The 20198-nt window shown below is 36.9% G+C and overlaps 1 protein-coding gene across 3 annotated transcripts in view; it reads right to left on the reverse strand.

Annotated features, from left to right (window-relative positions):
• Positions 1-5186: 5186 nt before the first annotated feature.
• The window catches only part of LOC107556825 (sarcoplasmic/endoplasmic reticulum calcium ATPase 2-like), a 29745-nt gene continuing 14733 nt past the window's right edge, over positions 5187-20198 (reverse strand). For all 3 annotated transcript variants that reach the window (XM_016240056.1, XM_016240058.1, XM_016240057.1), the window contains 16 exons: positions 19320-19475; positions 17976-18117; positions 16654-16820; positions 16310-16398; positions 15989-16091; positions 15770-15901; positions 15399-15524; positions 14492-14713; positions 14238-14349; positions 13592-13833; positions 13291-13511; positions 12532-12734; positions 11483-11568; positions 11215-11348; positions 9797-9914; positions 5187-6338 (listed from right to left, as the gene is read on the reverse strand). In XM_016240056.1, the coding sequence (XP_016095542.1) occupies positions 6051-6338; positions 9797-9914; positions 11215-11348; positions 11483-11568; positions 12532-12734; positions 13291-13511; positions 13592-13833; positions 14238-14349; positions 14492-14713; positions 15399-15524; positions 15770-15901; positions 15989-16091; positions 16310-16398; positions 16654-16820; positions 17976-18117; positions 19320-19475 (2541 nt within the window). In that variant the 3' untranslated portion in view covers positions 5187-6050. The remainder of the gene's footprint in view (positions 6339-9796; positions 9915-11214; positions 11349-11482; positions 11569-12531; positions 12735-13290; positions 13512-13591; positions 13834-14237; positions 14350-14491; positions 14714-15398; positions 15525-15769; positions 15902-15988; positions 16092-16309; positions 16399-16653; positions 16821-17975; positions 18118-19319; positions 19476-20198) is intronic.

Here is a 20198-nt window from a genome sequence, read left to right on the forward strand (position 1 = left end):
TCTTCTGGCAATTAGCAGCACAAAAAGCCCGACAGGTTTTGTCATAAGATGTCAAAGCTAGTGCGTATGTCTTGAAACTCATATAGCAAAAATAATGTTAAAGTTCCCTTAACTACTTTAAGCTTGTTTCATTATATTAATTAAATAATTAATTTCCAAATGTAGTTAAAGAAAAAAGAGAATGTTGGATAAAAGGGAAAAATATTAATAGGAAATAAAATTAAAAAAAATACACTAAAAATAACATAACGAGGGCAGGTAAAATATATTATGTTTAAGTTTAAGTGTCACTGCTACATACTATTTACCAGAAACCCACCCCCAGCGCTCAACCTAAACTGGTCCGGGTCTGCATGGCCATATCTCAGACCAGCACTTATGATCCGTAATCGGGCCGAATGTGGCTAAATGTGCAAATCGGGCCAGATCCGCACATCCAAAACCTAGCCAAATCTGGCAACCATTACTGGGCCAGAACACAGCCGAGTGAGCCGACACTCAGCCACAATTAGCCCGATTGGGCTGGCTATCTGGGAAGTAATAAAAATCGAATTCCAATTTTTTTCAATATTGTTGTATATTCTTATTTATAATATTTCTGACCAAAATATATATTTTTTGTTATTTATTCATTTTTAATGTTTAAAGTCTTTAAAACATGTGTCCCTGAATTGAATGTCCCCCCTTGTTACTCTGATGGAAAGTCCCTCTGAACACACCCTTTGAATGTTCCTCTAATCACATGACTCTCAAGAAATAGAATACTTTTTTGGTGACAAACTATCTACAAGAAGTATGTATCACAGCTTAATTCACCTTTTTTCAATGTTTTAGAATGACTCACTGATGTGGTAAAGCATAACATGTCCACTCTGTTATGCTTGTTGATAGTGGAAACTGATATTGTTTGTAATTTCGAAAAATATTGTTAATAAACAGGTTTAAAATCTTCCTCCGTGATCATTAGCTTGTTGTTAATCACATGAGTAGCAATGGCTGACTTTAGCAAAATGTCCCTCCTGTTACTGTAACATATTGTAACAGTGGATATAAAAACTAGATAAATGAGTGTATAAATAAGTGTTTACAGCATGTATTAGTACTTATAATTAATATATTATGCATTTATTTGTTATATACCTTCAAGAAAGAGTTGTTTAAATGCTATGCATGTATTTGTCAGGAAATGGTGCTGTTGTCTGCTGCATAAAAGCACCAGGGCACATCGTGATACAGACCCTGAAAGAAGGCAGATATACCTCAATAAAGAGAAAGAGAGGTGGAGAAAGGACATAGGGGAAGGAAGAAAAAAGTGTTAGAACTCAGCGAAAGAGAAAAGAAAAAAAGGAGAGAAAAGAAAAGAAAACGGGGTTATAATCCACAAATGCACATTTTAATCGCTACATGCACAAATCATGATAGCCTACGTTAATGAATTGCACTGGGCCTTGTTCGATGGTAGTTGTGTGTGTGGGGGGGGGGGGGGGGGGGGGGGGGGGGACGTGAAATGCTCTAAACTGCGAAAAATGAAGTCTCAAAATCCAAATGAACCGAACAAGATAGACTCGAACTAGACGTCAATTAATGCACGCGTGTCACCTGATCCACATATGCACAGATTTATTTTTGCATGAGCAATTTATGATATATTAATAATAATAATAATAATAATTCATTACATTTATATAGCACGTTTCTAGGCACTCAAAGCGCTTTACATTGTCAGGTGGTATCTCCTCATCCACCTGGATGATTAATGATTAATGCATGTCTGTATTTGTACAAATCGCTGCACAATCATTTAATCCCGAATTCCACAGACTCAAATTGAAAGGCATTTGTTTGTGGTTAGTAAGACACATGTATAAAATGTATGCAGTACATGGATAATTGTGCGTGCATCTATTAATCATGTTGAGTCTAATATCATCCCATAAAAATGTCAAGAAATCTTAGAAATACATAAACCCAATTTCCTGATTTACTGGGAAGAATCAGTAACAAGAATCCTAACGGGGTTGACTAGCCATCCAAATGTTCTACCACAATATGCAGTGCCAGAGATATGTTGTCATCCACTAACCTGTTGGAGCAGTTGCATGTCAAACTGAAATATGTATAGTTTCAGGGAAAACTATCCCAGAATTACAACACTACTGAAGGTTTCCCTAGAGGAAGTGACAAGCAGTGAGCATAACAGGAGGTCTCAGTTTGAAGGAAATTCTAACGAAGTAACAATAGCGTTGAGACATGCCCAATCAATCCTCACACACCCACACAAATTCACACACACTTTCTAGGTTGGTGAGACTGCTGATGACATCAGAAGTTTTCTATGAAAGTTTTGAGGCCACTGCTGGAAGTTTATGGTGAAATGGGAAAGGACCTCGAGATATATAAGATGGAGAATCAGGAACATTTGCAGAAGTCGTGGCACAGAGAAAGACCCAGAGTACCCAACTCTAAAACACTGCCTGCAAAGACCTTAGACACAAACCAACAGAGATACAAGTAAGTCTTTATAAGATTAAGTACATGACTAAATTACAGTTGGTTTGGCATTTCCTTGGTTTGTCAGTAAACGAGCTTTCTTTTGATCAACATGAATGATGCATTTTGTTTTACAGTGCGTTCTATGATTTTCGCCTTACTCCTGATGCTGTGTGTGAGAACTGGCAGATGTGCACCGCATGGGAAGCACACTTTGGACAAAAGGAGTCCAGAAACATGCAAAAATATAAGGCTACAGGCTGACAGGATAATAGAAATGTTAATCACTGAAAATGTAGGTGCCTGTTTGTTATTAATATTAGTCTGTTTTTGGTTGGTTTCTAATCTAACGCTAATTCCAATTGCATATTTAGTTCACACCTACTCCAAGCAGTACCATCTCTACTGAAAACAACTGTAGCGCGGTAAGTTACTGGTTGATATTTTACTTTTGACAGTTCCTTTTAGCTATAGATTGGTTCATTGGAAATGCTTAGCTACTGTAATGTATCTGATATGTATTTATTCTCTTCTCAGGCCAAGTGTGCAGTTTTGCAGAAACTTGGTGATTACTATAACTGTGAGGTGACATTCCAGAAAGATGGCAATAAAATCAAGAACGAAATTCAAGGCCTGATTGATAACTTGCAGGTAATGAAAAGGGTTATAGATGGATGCAGTACATTTGCAAATATTACACAAGATGAGTTACAATGTTTCTTTGTATTTGCAGATGCTCAGATGCTCAGAGGAAGAAAAAACATGCAATTTTTCAAATCCCTCCTGCCCCTCGGAAATTCAACAATTCTCTATGTGGAACAAAACTAAAACATTTGTGGACCAGGTCACTGGGGCGTGTTTACATGCAATGCAACATGTGTGTCCTAAATTGTCTTAAAAAGCTAAAAAGTACTTCACGGGGACATCCTGACATTTTTATATTTATTTATTTTTATTGATCATTTAATGTATTTTTTTAATGTTATCTGATATGTTTTACACCTTGTTTTGTGCATCTGACATTACCTCTTGTATAATTTGGAAATATGCTTTTTTTGTTGTTGTGATAAATATATTTATTTCAATAAAGATAAAAAAAATTAAATCCGTTTCAACATGTTTCATAATAACAAAACAAAACACAGGTAATGAATTTCAAATCAAGAGTTTATTTTCCATTTCATGAAGCAGTTTCCATTTCCCTGTTAATGAAACGGCGATTAAATGACAGTTATGGCATCAACTGTATGAATAACAAAATACTACAAAATTCAAAATGTATTCTTTTTCAAGAAATAGGAAATAAATAGAATCTAAATGACACAAATAGAAAGAACAGGTTTTTCACTAGATTATAAAGCTCCTTTTTGTGGAACGGTTTTCAATGAAGAAACAAACAATAAAACTGATTACGAACATGAACCTGTCCCTTTTTCCCCTGGAACTTGACACCTTAAGAAATTAAACTTAATCGCTCCCTGTTTTTCTCTGTTCTTAACAACAATTAATTGTCAACCAATCTTGGAACTCAAAACATTATTTTTTGGGCTCTGATCAAGTACAGATGCTATTGCCAAAAGTTTTCAGCGTCCATCTGACGAGCAGAATATAATGATTGGACACCTGATAATGATGTTTGGTCTTAATAAAAATTAATTTGCCCCTAGTCAGACGAGGGTCCTTTTAAAAGAGAAAAGGCAGGAAAAACAACTTCCCTCACCATACAGGCACAGCAATAAAACTAAAACGGTCACATTGAAAATATTTCAGAAAATCCCATCTTCATTTCGAAAGTAATGCTTCAACACGAGCGCGAGGGTCTCAAGAAAGGGAATGAGAGATGTGACAGTGCATGCGGCGTGACTTGTATGACCAGCTCTAATGATGCACAGTATCGCTGGCATACCCGAATAAAAGATCAAAAGCCACAGGGTTGAAGAATGTAAATAGTATTTAATCATTTAAAATTTGAAGCATTGCTGAGTACACTCTTAAAAATAAAGGTGCTTCAAACGGTTCTTCAAGCGATGCCATAGAAGAACCCTTTTTGGTTCCACAAAGAACCATTCAGTCAAAGGTTCTTTAAAGAACCATCTCTTTCTTAAATTTTTATAATCTGAAGAACCTTCTTTCGCCACAAAGAACCTTTTGTGAAACAGAAAGGTTCTTCAGATGTTAAAGGTTCTTTATGGAACCATTTAGACAAAAAGGTTCTTCTATGGCATCGTGAAGCACCTTTATTTTTAAGAGTTTAGTAGGCATATAAGAGTGACAGTTTTCACAATTACAAGGAAGCGTTCCAGGTAAGACGCTGGAATGTTTTGCTTTTTGTACTGTCACATGACATGGACTGTGGGAATTTGAGGAAATTAAAATTAACATATAAGAGTGACAGTTTTCACAATTACAAGGAAGCGTTCCAGGTAAGACGCTGGAATGTTTTGCTTTTTGTACCGTCACATGACATGGACTGTGGGAATTTGAGGAAATTAAAATTAACAGTATGACAAAATAGAGATGACTGATATTGTGACTCGATAAAAAAAAAAAACTATTGTTTTGGGTACCAAACAAAAAATTTAATAGAAAACAGCAGAAAACAAGAATATTGAATGCTGCTAAAAAAGATGAGTGTTTATGCCAAGCACTAAAGTGAAGTGATGTCAAACAAATGGAACGAATGGAACTTGGTATTATGCCCTCAATTATGCCCTTTTTTTTTTTTTAACTCTCTTCTTGGTGAATTTACTTTTTGAACTTGCTTTGACTTAAAAACAACATCCTTTAACATTTCATTAAAATGTTTTAGGCCCCAACAAAATGTGTCTTAATAACAAAGAATACATGTACATGAAAAAAGAATGAAATTAGGGATGTGACAGTATGCGATTAAAATATTCCATGAAAAATTAGTCTTTGACAGACAATTGCAACGCTTTTGGGGTGTTACGGCGACATTGCCTAAAAGGGAAGTGTGTCATTTCTGTGCCAATAGCAGTACCAAGCAGTTCCACTGTCTTTCATAGGTCAGTTAAAATAATAGTCCCACTAAATTCATGCCAACGGTTGAGCCAATGTTGTTACGTCTCACCTGGTCAGGCTCCTTAAACAAATATAAGGCATTTGGTGTCGCTAGTAATACAGAAATTACACACATAGCCTTTAAAAAGCAACTAATTTTATAAAACAAAAATTTCAGGCTAAATTGAATACAGATATATGTGTATTTTCAACTTATTTTGAAAAAAATAAATACAAAAAAAAATTTTAACCCTAAAGAACAATGCAATACCAGTGACACATAGTTAAGCTGAAGAAGATGGTCATGAGCATAAAATTTGTCATTTTATAATTATCTGTCCCTAGCATTCCTTTATCTGTGATTGTCCTGGTCCTGCTCTACATTTCATTCATACTGCTCTGTTTTTCACACAGAGCACCAAATTCGTTCTACATTGGATCTGTACACTGCTTCTGTACGTCAGCCACTTTTCTGTCTGCCCCTCTCTTTGACTCAGACATATTCACACACGCACGCTCACACACATAACTCCTCCTTTCTAATCCCAGAAGATATTGGTAATGTCTGAGTCCAGGCTAAAGATCCAGACCAGCAATGGGCCAGAGATGAGCACAAATGACCAGGACACACCCTTAAATGCCCGTCGCAGCTTGCCAATCACCCCTCTGGCCGCATATTCGTCCTCCTCCAGCTGCAGATCGTTGCCAGGCTCAATGTAGTTTCTGGCCAAGAACTTCAGGGCTTCATCCATCAAAATAACAGGCAGAGACATCTTGAGAACAGTCACCCACTGGGGCCAAGATAATGGCCGGATCTGAAATATGACCTACAGTAAAAACAGACACAGCTATAACTTACTGGAATAGTTCACCTAAATATGAAAGTTCTGTCATCATTTACTCACACTCAGATCATTCCAAACCCTCTGACTGACCTTCTTCCACAGAACATAAAGCAATTAAATGTGCCAGTAAGTTTTTTTCTGTGCAATTAAAAACTACTTAAGCAAAACAATAGCTTTGAGTAAGTCACCAATTCCCGATTCGCTCTGTTCCTCACATAAAGTTACCAGATGGTCTCTGAGGACTTATAATATAGTCCACAAGTTGTATAAACTACCTTTATGAAACATTCATGGTGCTTTTTTTTTTCTTTCTTTTACTTCTAAGCTTGTCCTCGTTCACATTTTAGAGCGACCAGGATATTCTTTAAAAGACCCCCCCCCAAAAAAGCCCTGGTCTTCCACCAAAGAAAGGAAGTCTTAAAGGTTTTTGGAATGACACACTATAGACGGTTTCATCGGGCGCAACGAAGTTAACTTCCGGTCTGTGTTTGTTTATCAGTCTGGCCATGGCGCTGGTTACAAACACCATTGAAGTTAAGGTGATGAGTAGACTGAAGTTGGGCTCAGGTGGTTGTGCTGTGGGATGTGTTTCCCATACATTTATTTATTTGTGGCGCTTGCCACAATATCAAAACGGACCGATTTTCCAAAAGGCTTCGTTGAATAAACATGAGCACGTACTGCACGTTTAAAAATCTAAACGAGGCACAGGTGTTTTTATATCACTGTATTTCTGAAGGAAGACTATCTTTAGAAAATTTTCGATGTCATTTTCATTTCATATTGCATCTTATATGCCTGATAAAGCAGCATTCGTGTACAGCTGTTACTGGGGAAACCTCTGTTTCTCCTACTTTAAAGCACCTCCTGCTGGCAGAGAATGAATTTGCATTTTCAGCAAGTCCATCTGATTTACGCAGCAAACATATTTTGCTTATCAAAAATAATCTACTCTAGAGGGACTACTTAGCTGCTGTTATTGATTCTATTTGGAAGTCTACCAGAAGTTAAGTTAGGGCCACAAAAGCGTGCATGCGCAGTAACGTCTATTTATGTTATTGCCGTTGAAACAGTCTATAGTTGAAAAATATTCTGTTTCAGCTGGAAATACGTCACTACACAGAAATAAAGTCAGCAGCAACCTCCGGTTTATGCAGACTTTAAGATAACTCTATAGAAATCGCCTAAAATTAAGTACAGAAGAAAGCCGCCTTTGGCAGCTGCCTAGCATATGCCACTAACGCAGTTAGAAATTTAATAAAAACAAGCGAATCGCAAGACATTTGGTAAGGGGGGGGCACCAGATTTCAGTGGGGGCCGGTGCCACCCCTGGCCACCATGTAGACATGCCCCTGATTTCACAATATTACTTGTTTTACTGTAGTTTTGATCAAATAAACTTGGTGAGTATAAAGCTTTTGAACAGCACTATAAATAATGACAACATTTTCATTTTTCATTCTTAAAGATGACATCATTTCCTTGGCATCACAATTCTATTGACAAATATTCCATAGGTTATGAGGGTGTTTTGATTTCCTGTATTACCCTCAGTCATTTCCTTAGTTTTTTCGGGAAGCCTTTCATCATCAGTGATGAAATTAATAGCAAATCCATCATTTCCTAGATTTATTAGGCAACCACTTTAATTGCGGTTTAAGACAGACAGGCATGCACAAGTCCAACCTATTAAACACACACATTCCTCATTATGCTCAAGCATTTGTCTGAGATTGTCCTGCATCATCTCTCCAAATTCTCGGGCACACAGATACATACTTACAGGAAGAGGGTCCACATATAAGATGAGGAAGTGTAGGGCCATGGAGAGACAGATGGCTCCCACCAGCCAGGGGTTTGACCACGGTGGCATTTTGAGTAGAGACTGATTTTCTGACAAACTGAAACATATATACACAAAGACAATAAGAGCAGTTCACTGTTCAGACAATGTATCACGGTTTCCACAAAAATAAGCAGCAGCACTGTATTCACCATTGCTAATAATACAAAATGTTTCTTGAGCAGTAAATCAGCATATTACAATGATTTCTGAAGGATCATGTGACACTGAAGACTGGAGTAATGATTCAAAAAATGCAGCTTTGCCATCACAGGAATGAATTAGATTTTAAAATATATTAAAATAGAGAGCTACTTTAAATTGTAATAGTATTTCACAATATTACTTATTTTATTGTATTTTTGATTAAATATGAATAAACATGAGCACGTACTGCACGTTTAAAAATCTAAACGAGGCACAGGTGTTTTTATATCACTGTATTTCTGAAGGAAGACTATCTTTAGAAAATTTTCTATGTCATTTTCATTTCATATTGCATCTTATATGCCTGATAAAGCAGCATTGTGTACAGCTGTTACTGGGGAAACCTCTGTTTCTCCTACTTTAAAGCACCTCCTGCTGGCAGAGAATGAATTTGCATTTTCAGCAAGTCCATCTGATTTACGCAGCAAACATATTTTGCTTATCAAAAATAATCTACTCTAGAGGGACTACTTAGCTGCTGTTATTGATTCTATTTGGAAGTCTACCAGAAGTTAAGTTAGGGCCACAAAAGCGTGCATGCGCAGTAACGTCTATTTATGTTATTGCCGTTGAAACAGTCTATAGTTGAAAAATATTCTGTTTCAGCTGGAAATACGTCACTACACAGAAATAAAGTCAGCAGCAACCTCCGGTTTATGCAGACTTTAAGATAACTCTATAGAAATCGCCTAAAATTAAGTACAGAAGAAAGCCGCCTTTGGCAGCTGCCTAGCATATGCCACTAACGCAGTTAGAAATTTAATAAAAACAAGCGAATCGCAAGACATTTGGTAAGGGGGGGGCACCAGATTTCAGTGGGGGCCGGTGCCACCCCTGGCCACCATGTAGACATGCCCCTGATTTCACAATATTACTTGTTTTACTGTAGTTTTGATCAAATAAACTTGGTGAGTATAAAGCTTTTGAACAGCACTATAAATAATGACAACATTTTCATTTTTCATTCTTAAAGATGACATCATTTCCTTGGCATCACAATTCTATTGACAAATATTCCATAGGTTATGAGGGTGTTTTGATTTCCTGTATTACCCTCAGTCATTTCCTTAGTTTTTTCGGGAAGCCTTTCATCATCAGTGATGAAATTAATAGCAAATCCATAATTTCCTAGATTTATTAGGCAACCACTTTAAAGACAGACAGGCATGCACAAGTCCAACCTATTAAACACACACATTCCTCATTATGCTCAAGCATTTGTCTCATTTCCTAGATTTATTAGGCAACCACTTTAATTGCGGTTTAAGACAGACAGGCATGCACAAGTCCAACCTATTAAACACACACATTCCTCATTATGCTCAAGCATTTGTCTGAGATTGTCCTGCATCATCTCTCCAAATTCTCGGGCACACAGATACATACTTACAGGAAGAGGGTCCACATATAAGATGAGGAAGTGTAGGGCCATGGAGAGACAGATGGCTCCCACCAGCCAGGGGTTTGACCACGGTGGCATTTTGAGTAGAGACTGATTTTCTGACAAACTGAAACATATATACACAAAGACAATAAGAGCAGTTCACTGTTCAGACAATGTATCACGGTTTCCACAAAAATAAGCAGCAGCACTGTATTCACCATTGCTAATAATACAAAATGTTTCTTGAGCAGTAAATCAGCATATTACAATGATTTCTGAAGGATCATGTGACACTGAAGACTGGAGTAATGATTCAAAAAATGCAGCTTTGCCATCACAGGAATGAATTAGATTTTAAAATATATTAAAATAGAGAGCTACTTTAAATTGTAATAGTATTTCACAATATTACTTATTTTATTGTATTTTTGATTAAATAAATGCAGTGTTTGTGAGCATAAGAGACTTCTTTTAAAACCATTAAAAAAATCTGAAACACCACATTTTGAACAATAGAGTATGTATTAGATATACAACACACTGATGTACAATATAATGTATACAAATAATAGCAAACACTGTAGTGCAAGTTTTTTTTTTTTTTTTTTTTTCTCTTCTTTTTTTTAACTTTGACATGAAAATACCAAGTCAAAATGATACATGCATACATACGTACGTACGTACGTACGTGACCCTGGACCACAAAATCAGTCATAAGGGTCCATTTTTGGAAATTTATATTTATACTGTACATCATCTGAAAGCTGATTAAATAAGCTTGAAGATTGATGTATGGTTTGTTAGGATAGGACAATATTTGGCCCGAGATACAACTATTTGAAACTTTGGAATCTGAGGGTGCAAATAAAATCTAAATACTGAGAAAACTTGTCCAAATGAAGTTCTTAGCAATGCATATTACTAAACAAAAATTAAGTTTTGATATACTTACGGTAGGAAATTTACAAAATATCTTCATGGAACATGGTCTTTACTTAATATCCTAATGATTTTTGGCATAAAAGAAAAATTGATAATTTTGACCCATACAATGTTTTTTTGGGCTATTGCTAAAAATATACCCAAGTGACTTAAGATTGGTTTTGTGGCCCAGGGTCACATATACAGTACATACATATATGGTGCTTTTCCTCTGCTCGGTACAGTACGGTACGGCACGGCTCGGTTTGCGTTTCCACTGCAGTTTAGTATCGCTTTAGAGTGGGCGGGATTATTCACATGTCTTTATAGTTGCGCCGCCTCTACTGCCGCGACTCCTGAAAAAGTTTTTCATTCCGCGTCGCGGAAAAAAAACTTACTGGTATATATATATATATATATATATATATATGCCATGTGTGCTATTCTCCACATTCATGATTTTCTGTCATTATGGGATTTAAAAAAAAATAAAAATCACATACCTGTTGAGGGCATTGCACATCTCTATAGTGACCAGCACAGACAGCGCCATAGTCATGGGGTATGGAGACTCGAACACTGAGCACTGCACTCCTGCAAACTCAGCATGACCTTCACTGCACTGCAGATAGTGAGACTATAGAAGAAACAACAGAGAAAAATTATATATTAACAAAGGGTCAATAAAAATTAAAACCTTCTGGTTTAAGACAAAACAAGACTCAAAACTGTACTCTTTGAAACTGCAGTAAATGGTTTTGTTTTTGTTACCAGCTGGTAGAAAGTTAGCTTTGGTCCATCATGAGCTGCCATGAACCACCAGGCAGCAGCTCCAACTGTTGCTGCCCCTACATAACCTACAAAACAGAGAGAGAAAGTGAAAGAAATTCAACTTATCAAATCAACATTTTCAGAGTGAGTCCACTGGCTCTTTAAATTTAATTTGTGCTCTGAATGAAAGCGTACAAAAGTTCAGCTTGTTAACTGCTCTCTTGTGTTTACTAGGGCTGGGTTGACAATACTGATTAATTGATTATAATCGATCTTCATTGTAATGAACCAACATCGATTCTGAAAATCCAAGATCAATCTTTTAGTCTATGCTGTTTTCTGCTGATGCATGAACAAAAATTTCACTATTACTTGAAGACCGCATCTTCCATCCAAAAATGGAAATAAGCTTTGTGTTTTATTACTTTTGACATGAAACAAAGTCTCACATTCTGTCACTATATTAAATATTCATTATATTCTTACTTAACCCGTTAGTGATGTCTCATTTATTGTATGTTTGAATAAATCACACATTAAAATGAAAACAACTTTTTATGACAGTTTATATTTCAATACTAAATTGGAGGGAAAACATTTTTAGCTTTTCATTGGTCATTTTATTGAATATTTTTTAATATGCTAGTACATTAACAAGGGATTTCGTTTTGAACAAAATAGCCATGAAAGATGACACAAACATCGGTGTGATAGCTGATCATGTTTGGATTAGAATGGACCAGATAGCTCAGACCAAATCTTATCACTGCTGCACACCTCACACAAAGCTGTTTGTTAGACACCGGAGGATAAAATGGATCTGTTTCACATTTATAACATATTTCAATTTTAAGAAAAACCATTCACTTTAGCGGATACCCAAACATTATGGCTAAGAAGAGTTTTTTTTCTGCATCATTAAGTGAAATGAAAAAATAATGACTACACTTGTGTATTATAGAATCTGATCTAACCTGATCAATAACATTATTCTATATACAATAATGAAAGGTTTTGATCACAAGGAGTGATGTGTGTAAATGACTCACAGCCAATGATGAGGTATCTGCAAAAGAGCCAACCCGAAATGAGTGGTTCTCTAGGTGAGCGTGGGGGTCTGGACATGATGTCCAGGTCTGGGGGGTTGAAGCCAAGAGCAGTAGCTGGGAAACCATCCGTCACTAGATTTACCCACAGCAACTGGACTGGGATCAGAGCCTCAGGCATTCCCAAAGCAGCGGTGAGGAAAATACTGAGAGACAGAGAGAAACATGCAATGCTTAAAATGCTATTTTTGCAGGCGAATTCCAGTAATTCCAATGGGAATCTATGTAATTGGGAAGGGGGCATGGTGGTGGTGGTGAAAAAAATATGAGATGGGAGGAAAAATGTTTTTGCCTTCTTTGAAACTTTGTGTTCTCTCGGAAAAGTATTGAAATCCCCCGAGAAACTTTCAAATTTTCACTATCGCTTTTAGGGGCTTCGCAGGAATTTCATGTGAGGGTGAAAGTTTTCTTTTACACATATTTTGGAGGCGTTTCATGGCCTTCTAGATGTTTTTTGAAAAGATGCCACAAAGTGTCATGTCATATTACAACTGTTAGTGAAAGTGAAAGTGACATGACATGTAGCCAAGTATGGTGTTCCATACTTGGAATGTGTGCCCTGCATTTAACCCATCCAAGTGCACACACACACACACACACACCGTGAACACACACCCAGAGCAGTTGCAGTGTCCACAGAAATTTTGCATGCTCAAAGTGTAGTGTGACCATGGCTTTACAGTGATTTTTGTCTGTACTTACCAGACTACCTCTCCAATGTTAGAAGAAATGAGGTAACGGATGAACTGTTTCATGTTGTTGTAAATGGCTCGGCCCTCCTCTACTGCAGCTACGATGGTTGAAAAGTTATCGTCTGCCAAAATCATCTCTGAAGCAGATTTAGCCACAGCCGTGCCTGAGCCCATAGCAATGCCAATCTCGGCCTTCTTCAAAGCAGGGGCATCATTCACACCATCACCCGTCTGGACAGAAAGCAAGTGTGAGTTTTCATTAAATCAAGTTTTTTGCACTTTTGCATTCTCATGGGTCTAGTAACACTTACCATCGCTGTGATATCACTGAGGCTTTGCAAATATTCTACAATGCGGCTCTTGTGCGTTGGCTCGACACGGGCAAAACAGCGGGTGGTGCGGCAGGCCTGTCGCTGCAGGTGGGGAGGCAGCTCATCAAACTCCCTTCCTGTGAGGCCACTGCCAAACGGCCCACCTTCAGCCTCCTCTTCCTCCTGCTCAGTGATGATGCCCACTCGACGACAGATAGACAGGGCAGTGCTCTTATTGTCACCTACACAAACCAACATAGGAAGAAGACCTTAGATTAAAATTTACATGCATATTAGTTTGTGTTTACCGTGCCTAGGCACTATTAGATAACAGTCACTGAGGTTGCGCTTTTTGATTTAAAATGAAAATTCTGTCATCATTTACTCACCCTCATGCCATTGCAAACCCTTATGATTTGGTTAATCTTCAAAACAAGAAATTTTTAATGAAACCTGAGAGGTTCAAATATTTCGATACATTGAAAGTCCAGGTAATCAAAACTCAGAACAGAAGATCCAAAAAGGTCATAATTAACCACAGTCATATGGGCTTGGAACAACATGAGGTTAGGTAAATGATGACAGAATTTTCATTTTTGAGTGAACTATCCCTTTAAAATCACCTCTATGTGTGAATTTAACCCACCTGTGATCATAATGACCCGTATACCAGCCTGTCTGCACATACGCACTGCACTCAGCACTTCCTTCCTGGGTGGATCTAACATTCCCACACAACCTATGAATGTCAAATCCGACTGAGAGAGGTACAAAAAATAAAGTGTGAAAGTCACAGCGGTCAAAAATAGATTTTTAATTACTTTCAATTTAATTTCAAATGAATTTGTCCTAAACATATTCTCATGATTTCAAATCATTTATCCCAACAAAATTGCACACCTCATATTCTGTGAAGGCTGCAGAGTTCTCTAAGTTCAGGGTTCGAGTGTCAGGGGGTGAATCCCTGGTTGCCATGGCGAGACAGCGTAGTGTGTCACGTCCCGAGCCCCACTCTCTTACTGTGCTTAAGAGCTGCTCCCTTAGGTCAGAGGTCAGAGGCACTCGTGTACCACCTCCGACCCGTATCCATCGGCAACGCTCCAGCACACTCTCTGGCGCCCCCTGTGGAGTCGGGATTAAGAGATAAAATGCATGCAGAATTCTGAGGAAGGTGAGGATAAAGTTCAAGAATCGACAACCAATTAATATTCAGACGGAAATTAAATAAATAAATATCAAGAGATAAAATGCATGTAGAATTGTAGATGGTTGGACAATGATTCATTTCACGAATCGAGAACCAATTAATACTGAGATTTTTAAAATAAATCAAAAGTGACAGTAAAGGCATTTTTAATGTGACAAAAGATTACTATTTCAAACGCTGTTCTTTTACACTTTCTATTCATCAAATAATCATGAAAAAGACATTTTCACAAAAATATTAAGCAGCAGAACCGTTGTCAACATTGATAAAAATAAATCAAAAGTGACAGTAAAGGCATTTTTAATGTGACAAAAGATTACTATTTCAAACGCTGTTCTTTTACACTTTCTATTCATCAAATAATTTTTTTCATCAAAGACATTTTCACAAAAATATTAAGCAGCAGAACCGTTGTCAACATTGATCAAATCAGATCAAATCAGCACGAGAATGCTTTCTGAAGGATCATGTGACACTGAAGACTGGAATAGTGACAAATAGTGGAACAAAAAAAAACATTTCAGTGATCCTCCGACAAAAATGCAAAATGAAAAGTGAAATGGAAAAAGAGAAAGCTTCAAAGAAAGATGAAAACCAGACCTTGACAAACATCTTGGCACCTGAAGCAGAGCGAGTGAGTTTGTTTGGAGTGCAGAAAACAGACATGGACTTCCTGTCTCGAGAAAACTCCAGAGTCAGCTCTTTCCTCATTAACTGCTTTATGACCTGAGAGAATAATGTTTTACAAACATTAAAAAAGCAACTCTGTAAAAAAAATATATATAATCACACAAAAATGTGTATTCATCTACTCTTGACAGATACATTTATAATCATCATACAGATTCTATAAACAATATAGAATTAGAAAATTGTGTTTATGATAGTTTTACATGTAATATACCATATCATACTGCTGTCACTGAGTGGAGATTCTATGCGGGCCAACATATAATTATATGAGCACTCACTGAACAGCAGGCAGTGGCTCTTTCAGCAGGTGAGAGGCCTCTCAGGTCTGTGTCAAACACGTTCATCTTCTCCACCAGACAACAGAGAGCGGTCTCAGTTGCTTCTCCCACTTTCTCATACACACCTTTACTCTGTGATTTTAGAAGAGGAAATACAGAGAAAATGAGGTCTCTACAGCTTCATGATGACAGAGAGAGTATGTAGATGTGCACACACACCTCATTGTAATCCAGCGAAGAGTCATTACACAGGGCACAGATAGAGGCCATTTCCACCAGCCCTTCATACTGACTGCAGTGTATCGGTACACCATCCTTATACCTGAAACAGAGACAAAAAAAGGATAGGAGGGATTGGAGGACGACTGCAAATAGAGAATTGAGGACTGAAAATAGAGAAAATAATGGTAAGTGAGAAAAAGGGATCGATTAGGAAAAGAGAGCAAGTCTTGTGAAAGACATCCCATAAATGTTTAAGCAAACCACAGGTTAGTTCAGAAGAGAAGTGTGTGTGTGTTGTTAGATATGAAATAAACTCACACTTCTCCTTCAGGGGCATAAGTAGATCCAGTTACTGTAAATTCGTTCAGTAAACACCTCTCACCTGCGACGATGTCCACAATAAACATCTGCACCCAGACAAACACACATGCACAGCCATGCATGCACAACACACACATACATATATGATTAGTACGTTTGAACTGTGGTTTTCCAGCATCATTCCATGTTATTAATTTTCTAGCTACCACAGAATAATAAAATCCCACAATGCATCTGTTAGAATTATTATACACTAGATATTATTATTATTACTACTCCATAATTTAGAATTTCTTAAGTATTAGAGTAAAACTGTTGCACTGGACACAAGTCTCTCTCACCCTGCAGACAGACATCTGGTTGGTGGTAAGAGTGCCTGTTTTGTCAGAGCAGATGACGGAGGTACAGCCAAGTGTCTCTACAGATGGGAGGGAACGGACTATAGCATTTTTGCGGGCCATGCGGCGTGTGCCAAGCGCCAGGCATGTGGTGATGACAGCAGGAAGACCTGTGAGAAAGAACATCAGTGAGTAAGTTACGAGAAAAGGGAGAGGAGTGAAGCACAGTAAAATTTACTATTTTACAATGAGATATTAAACAATATTTCTCTAAATCCGCTCTTAATTTTTTATGAAAAATCAATATTTTTTATGTACATGAATTAAAAATATATTGCCATTTCAAAAAGCTTTATAACACAGTGGGTTTCTATTGTGCACTTTTTTCTAATGTTTCAATATAAGTTATTTTATCAGCAAACCTGAACATACATTTTTTTTTTGGCTTTGATGAAAGAAGCACTTGAGCTGCAAGTAAAACCTGATGTTTGTGTTCGCAAGAATGATTTCAAAATTAACAAAAATGCATCTGACCATGATCATGCCACAAATTTGATTAATGGATCCTTTTCACAGAAATTATGCGTTTCCACAGTTATTCCACAGAAAAATAGTTAATGATGTGCCTGGGTTATTATAGTTAAAAACTAAAACCATTAAAAATATATATATTGTGACTTGAAATTAAAAAAAAAACATTAACTGAAATAAAAGAAATATATTAATAAAAAACATAACTTATTTTACTTCAGCTAGTCAAAAATGCAACATTTCCCATTTTCATTTAGTTTAACTTGATGTACTGAAATAACTAAAAACTAAAATAAAAATTAATAAAAACAATAGACATAAAAAAAAGACAAAACACAACAAAATTTAAATTAAAAATTTAAATAAATGACCAACTTAATCAAACATTTTTTTCCTCTTTTGTAAAGTCATAAAAATTTTGTTGTTTTTTACTTTTGCTATTGGAGTAAATGGGAACACAAAAATTATATTTGTTACAGTTTCCATTCACCACTATAGAAGTATACCAAACTATGACAACTTCCAATTCTGAGAACCCGGGAGTGTGAAAAGTGTCCATAACCATAAAAAAATGCTTAATCTTTTTCTTCACTTTGTCTTAACTTTACATTTTTCCTTATGTTTTACATTTTTCAAAATCCTAAAATATTCTGTTCATTTCCAGGTTAAAATTTTTCATTTCAGATTGTCATATGGACCCCACCATATAGTTGGATGGCAAGTGTTCCTGAGAAAAGGATATTTGGATAATTTGGCTCTGGCAGACAGAAAGAAATAGGTTAAGATTTCCGCACCCTCAGGGATGGCGGCTACAGCCAGAGCCACGGCGATCTTAAAATAGTACACAGCTCCACGCAGCCAGCTGCCTCCGTGCACTGGGTCACTGAAGTGACCGATGTTAATACCCCAAACCGCCACACAGATCACTGTGATCACCTTCAGACAGAGAAAGAGTGAGAGTGAATGGCTCACATTCAAACAGCTACTTCCGACTCAACCTCTGGAGCTTGATAATGTTGACAAATTGCTACAGAATTAATGCAAACTGTTATGTAGAAAATAAGGGGGATCTGTCAATGAAATACTGCTGTAAAAACACTTTCACTTTGAAGGTAAATGTATTTTTACATTTGTATTGTATTTTTTGTTCATTTAACACTTAGGCTTTTACTGGAGTGGAATACTAGATTAGATTAGATTACATTCAATTTCATTGGGCAAAGTACACAGCCAATAAAATACAGTTATATATTATTCAAATAATAGTGCAAGCGCAAATGATATGAGGTATAGATGGCAAGAGATAGGTTAAATGCAAATGATAAAGAATAAAAATAAGTGAGGGTGCAGGTACAGTGATAATGAGGTATAAATGGCAGATGACAGTTATAGTGTAAATGGCAATGTGTATAAATAAAAAAAGGTGCAGTGAGTTCATGAATAGTAAAAATGTGCAAAAAGGGCTGAAATAGTAAAAATAATGAGGTACAATAATGAGGAACAAAAATGGCAAATTACCATTGCAGTGCAAATGATGTGCGCTAAATAAAAACTCAAGGTGCATTGAGTTCAAGCATAGCAGGAAATAGCAAAATTATGCAAAACAGCAGAATATGAAATGTGCAACAGATTTCTTGTTATTTTTTACTTGTTGAAATGGTTTGCATTTGGGTTTATAGTTTAGTAGACTGACAGCTGAAAAGAACAACATTTCTCAATGCTGCACAGTATATATTAAAAGCCAACTAGTTTTTAAAAAGTTGCATGTAAGAATAAATATATGCTAAATTGTTGACCTTATTATGTTGCATATTTCAAAAATAAATATTATTATTTTGTATTTTTAATCACAATTTTGTTTAAACATGTAGCTTGGCAAGTCATTCCACTAATTAATCAAGATTTTTTTTTTTTTTTTTTTAAATCACACTTCCAGTTCATTCATCAAACTGGAAATGGAGAAACACATTGAGCACACTGCTCTGCTTTACAATGCACACTGCGCCAAATGTAGTAGGGAAATCCAAACAAAAAAATTCCATAACATGCACAGAAAACATAGACATAGCATAGTTACTCGACAAACAAATGGAGTGAAGGTAAAAATAAAAAAAGAGAGAACACAGAAAATGTCCTACCTTAGAGAGCTGCTCTCCAAACTGGTCTAGTTTCTGCTGCAGAGGGGTTCTCTCTGGCTCGGTGGCTGCCATCTCATCTCTGATCTTCCCAATCTCTGTGTACACACCTGTGGCCACTACAACACCTATCGCTCGCCCTGCTGCAATGTTCGTCCCCTACATAAACACACATTTACATGTGTGAATGCGAGATGTGACTATGAGAAGGACCGTCACGTAGCGTAATTACCATGAGCATAATTGAATTCCAGTATGGATTAATATCACCTACAGTACTTTTAACAAGCTTCGAAATGATCCAGGGTACAAAATCAATACTTGAATAAAATAAATGAATAAAACTGTTACTGGCCAGTTGGACAGGAATTGTGACATAATACATTATTTACATTCTAATTTACAAATGGCGCAATTAAAATAAAACAATTGCATGTCTGCATAAAATAATTACAAGCTGTATTTTATTACACTTTGATAAATAAAATACAGCTTCACAGTACTTCATAGCTTCAAATAGTAGGTATTACATAAGTACTTTTATAACACACCTATCATTGTCAGCTGAGACAAAAAGTAAATTTTGGAGCCTGGATGTGTGACATGTAAAGACATTTCATTTATTGTTTTGCTTTTCATTTTGGATGGATCCTCCAAGTCACTCTTTATGTTCCTGTCCTTACATGGCCAGACATCCATTAGACTTTCTCAGTGGGACAGAAGTAATGGAGGCTTTAGTGTGTGCGCGGGTGGGGGGGGGGGGGGGGGGGGGGGGAGGTGTTGGGGGGACCCTCCCGCGGACGGAGTACCGAGGCCGTGGGACCTTCCGCCTCCGAGATACGGCCACTTCCTGTCCAGATTCGACGGGGCCCCGGTCGGACA

Source organism: Sinocyclocheilus grahami, unplaced genomic scaffold, assembly GCF_001515645.1.
Source record: "Sinocyclocheilus grahami isolate Dianchi unplaced genomic scaffold, SAMN03320097.WGS_v1.1 scaffold579.1, whole genome shotgun sequence".
Taxonomy (NCBI): domain Eukaryota; kingdom Metazoa; phylum Chordata; class Actinopteri; order Cypriniformes; family Cyprinidae; genus Sinocyclocheilus; species Sinocyclocheilus grahami.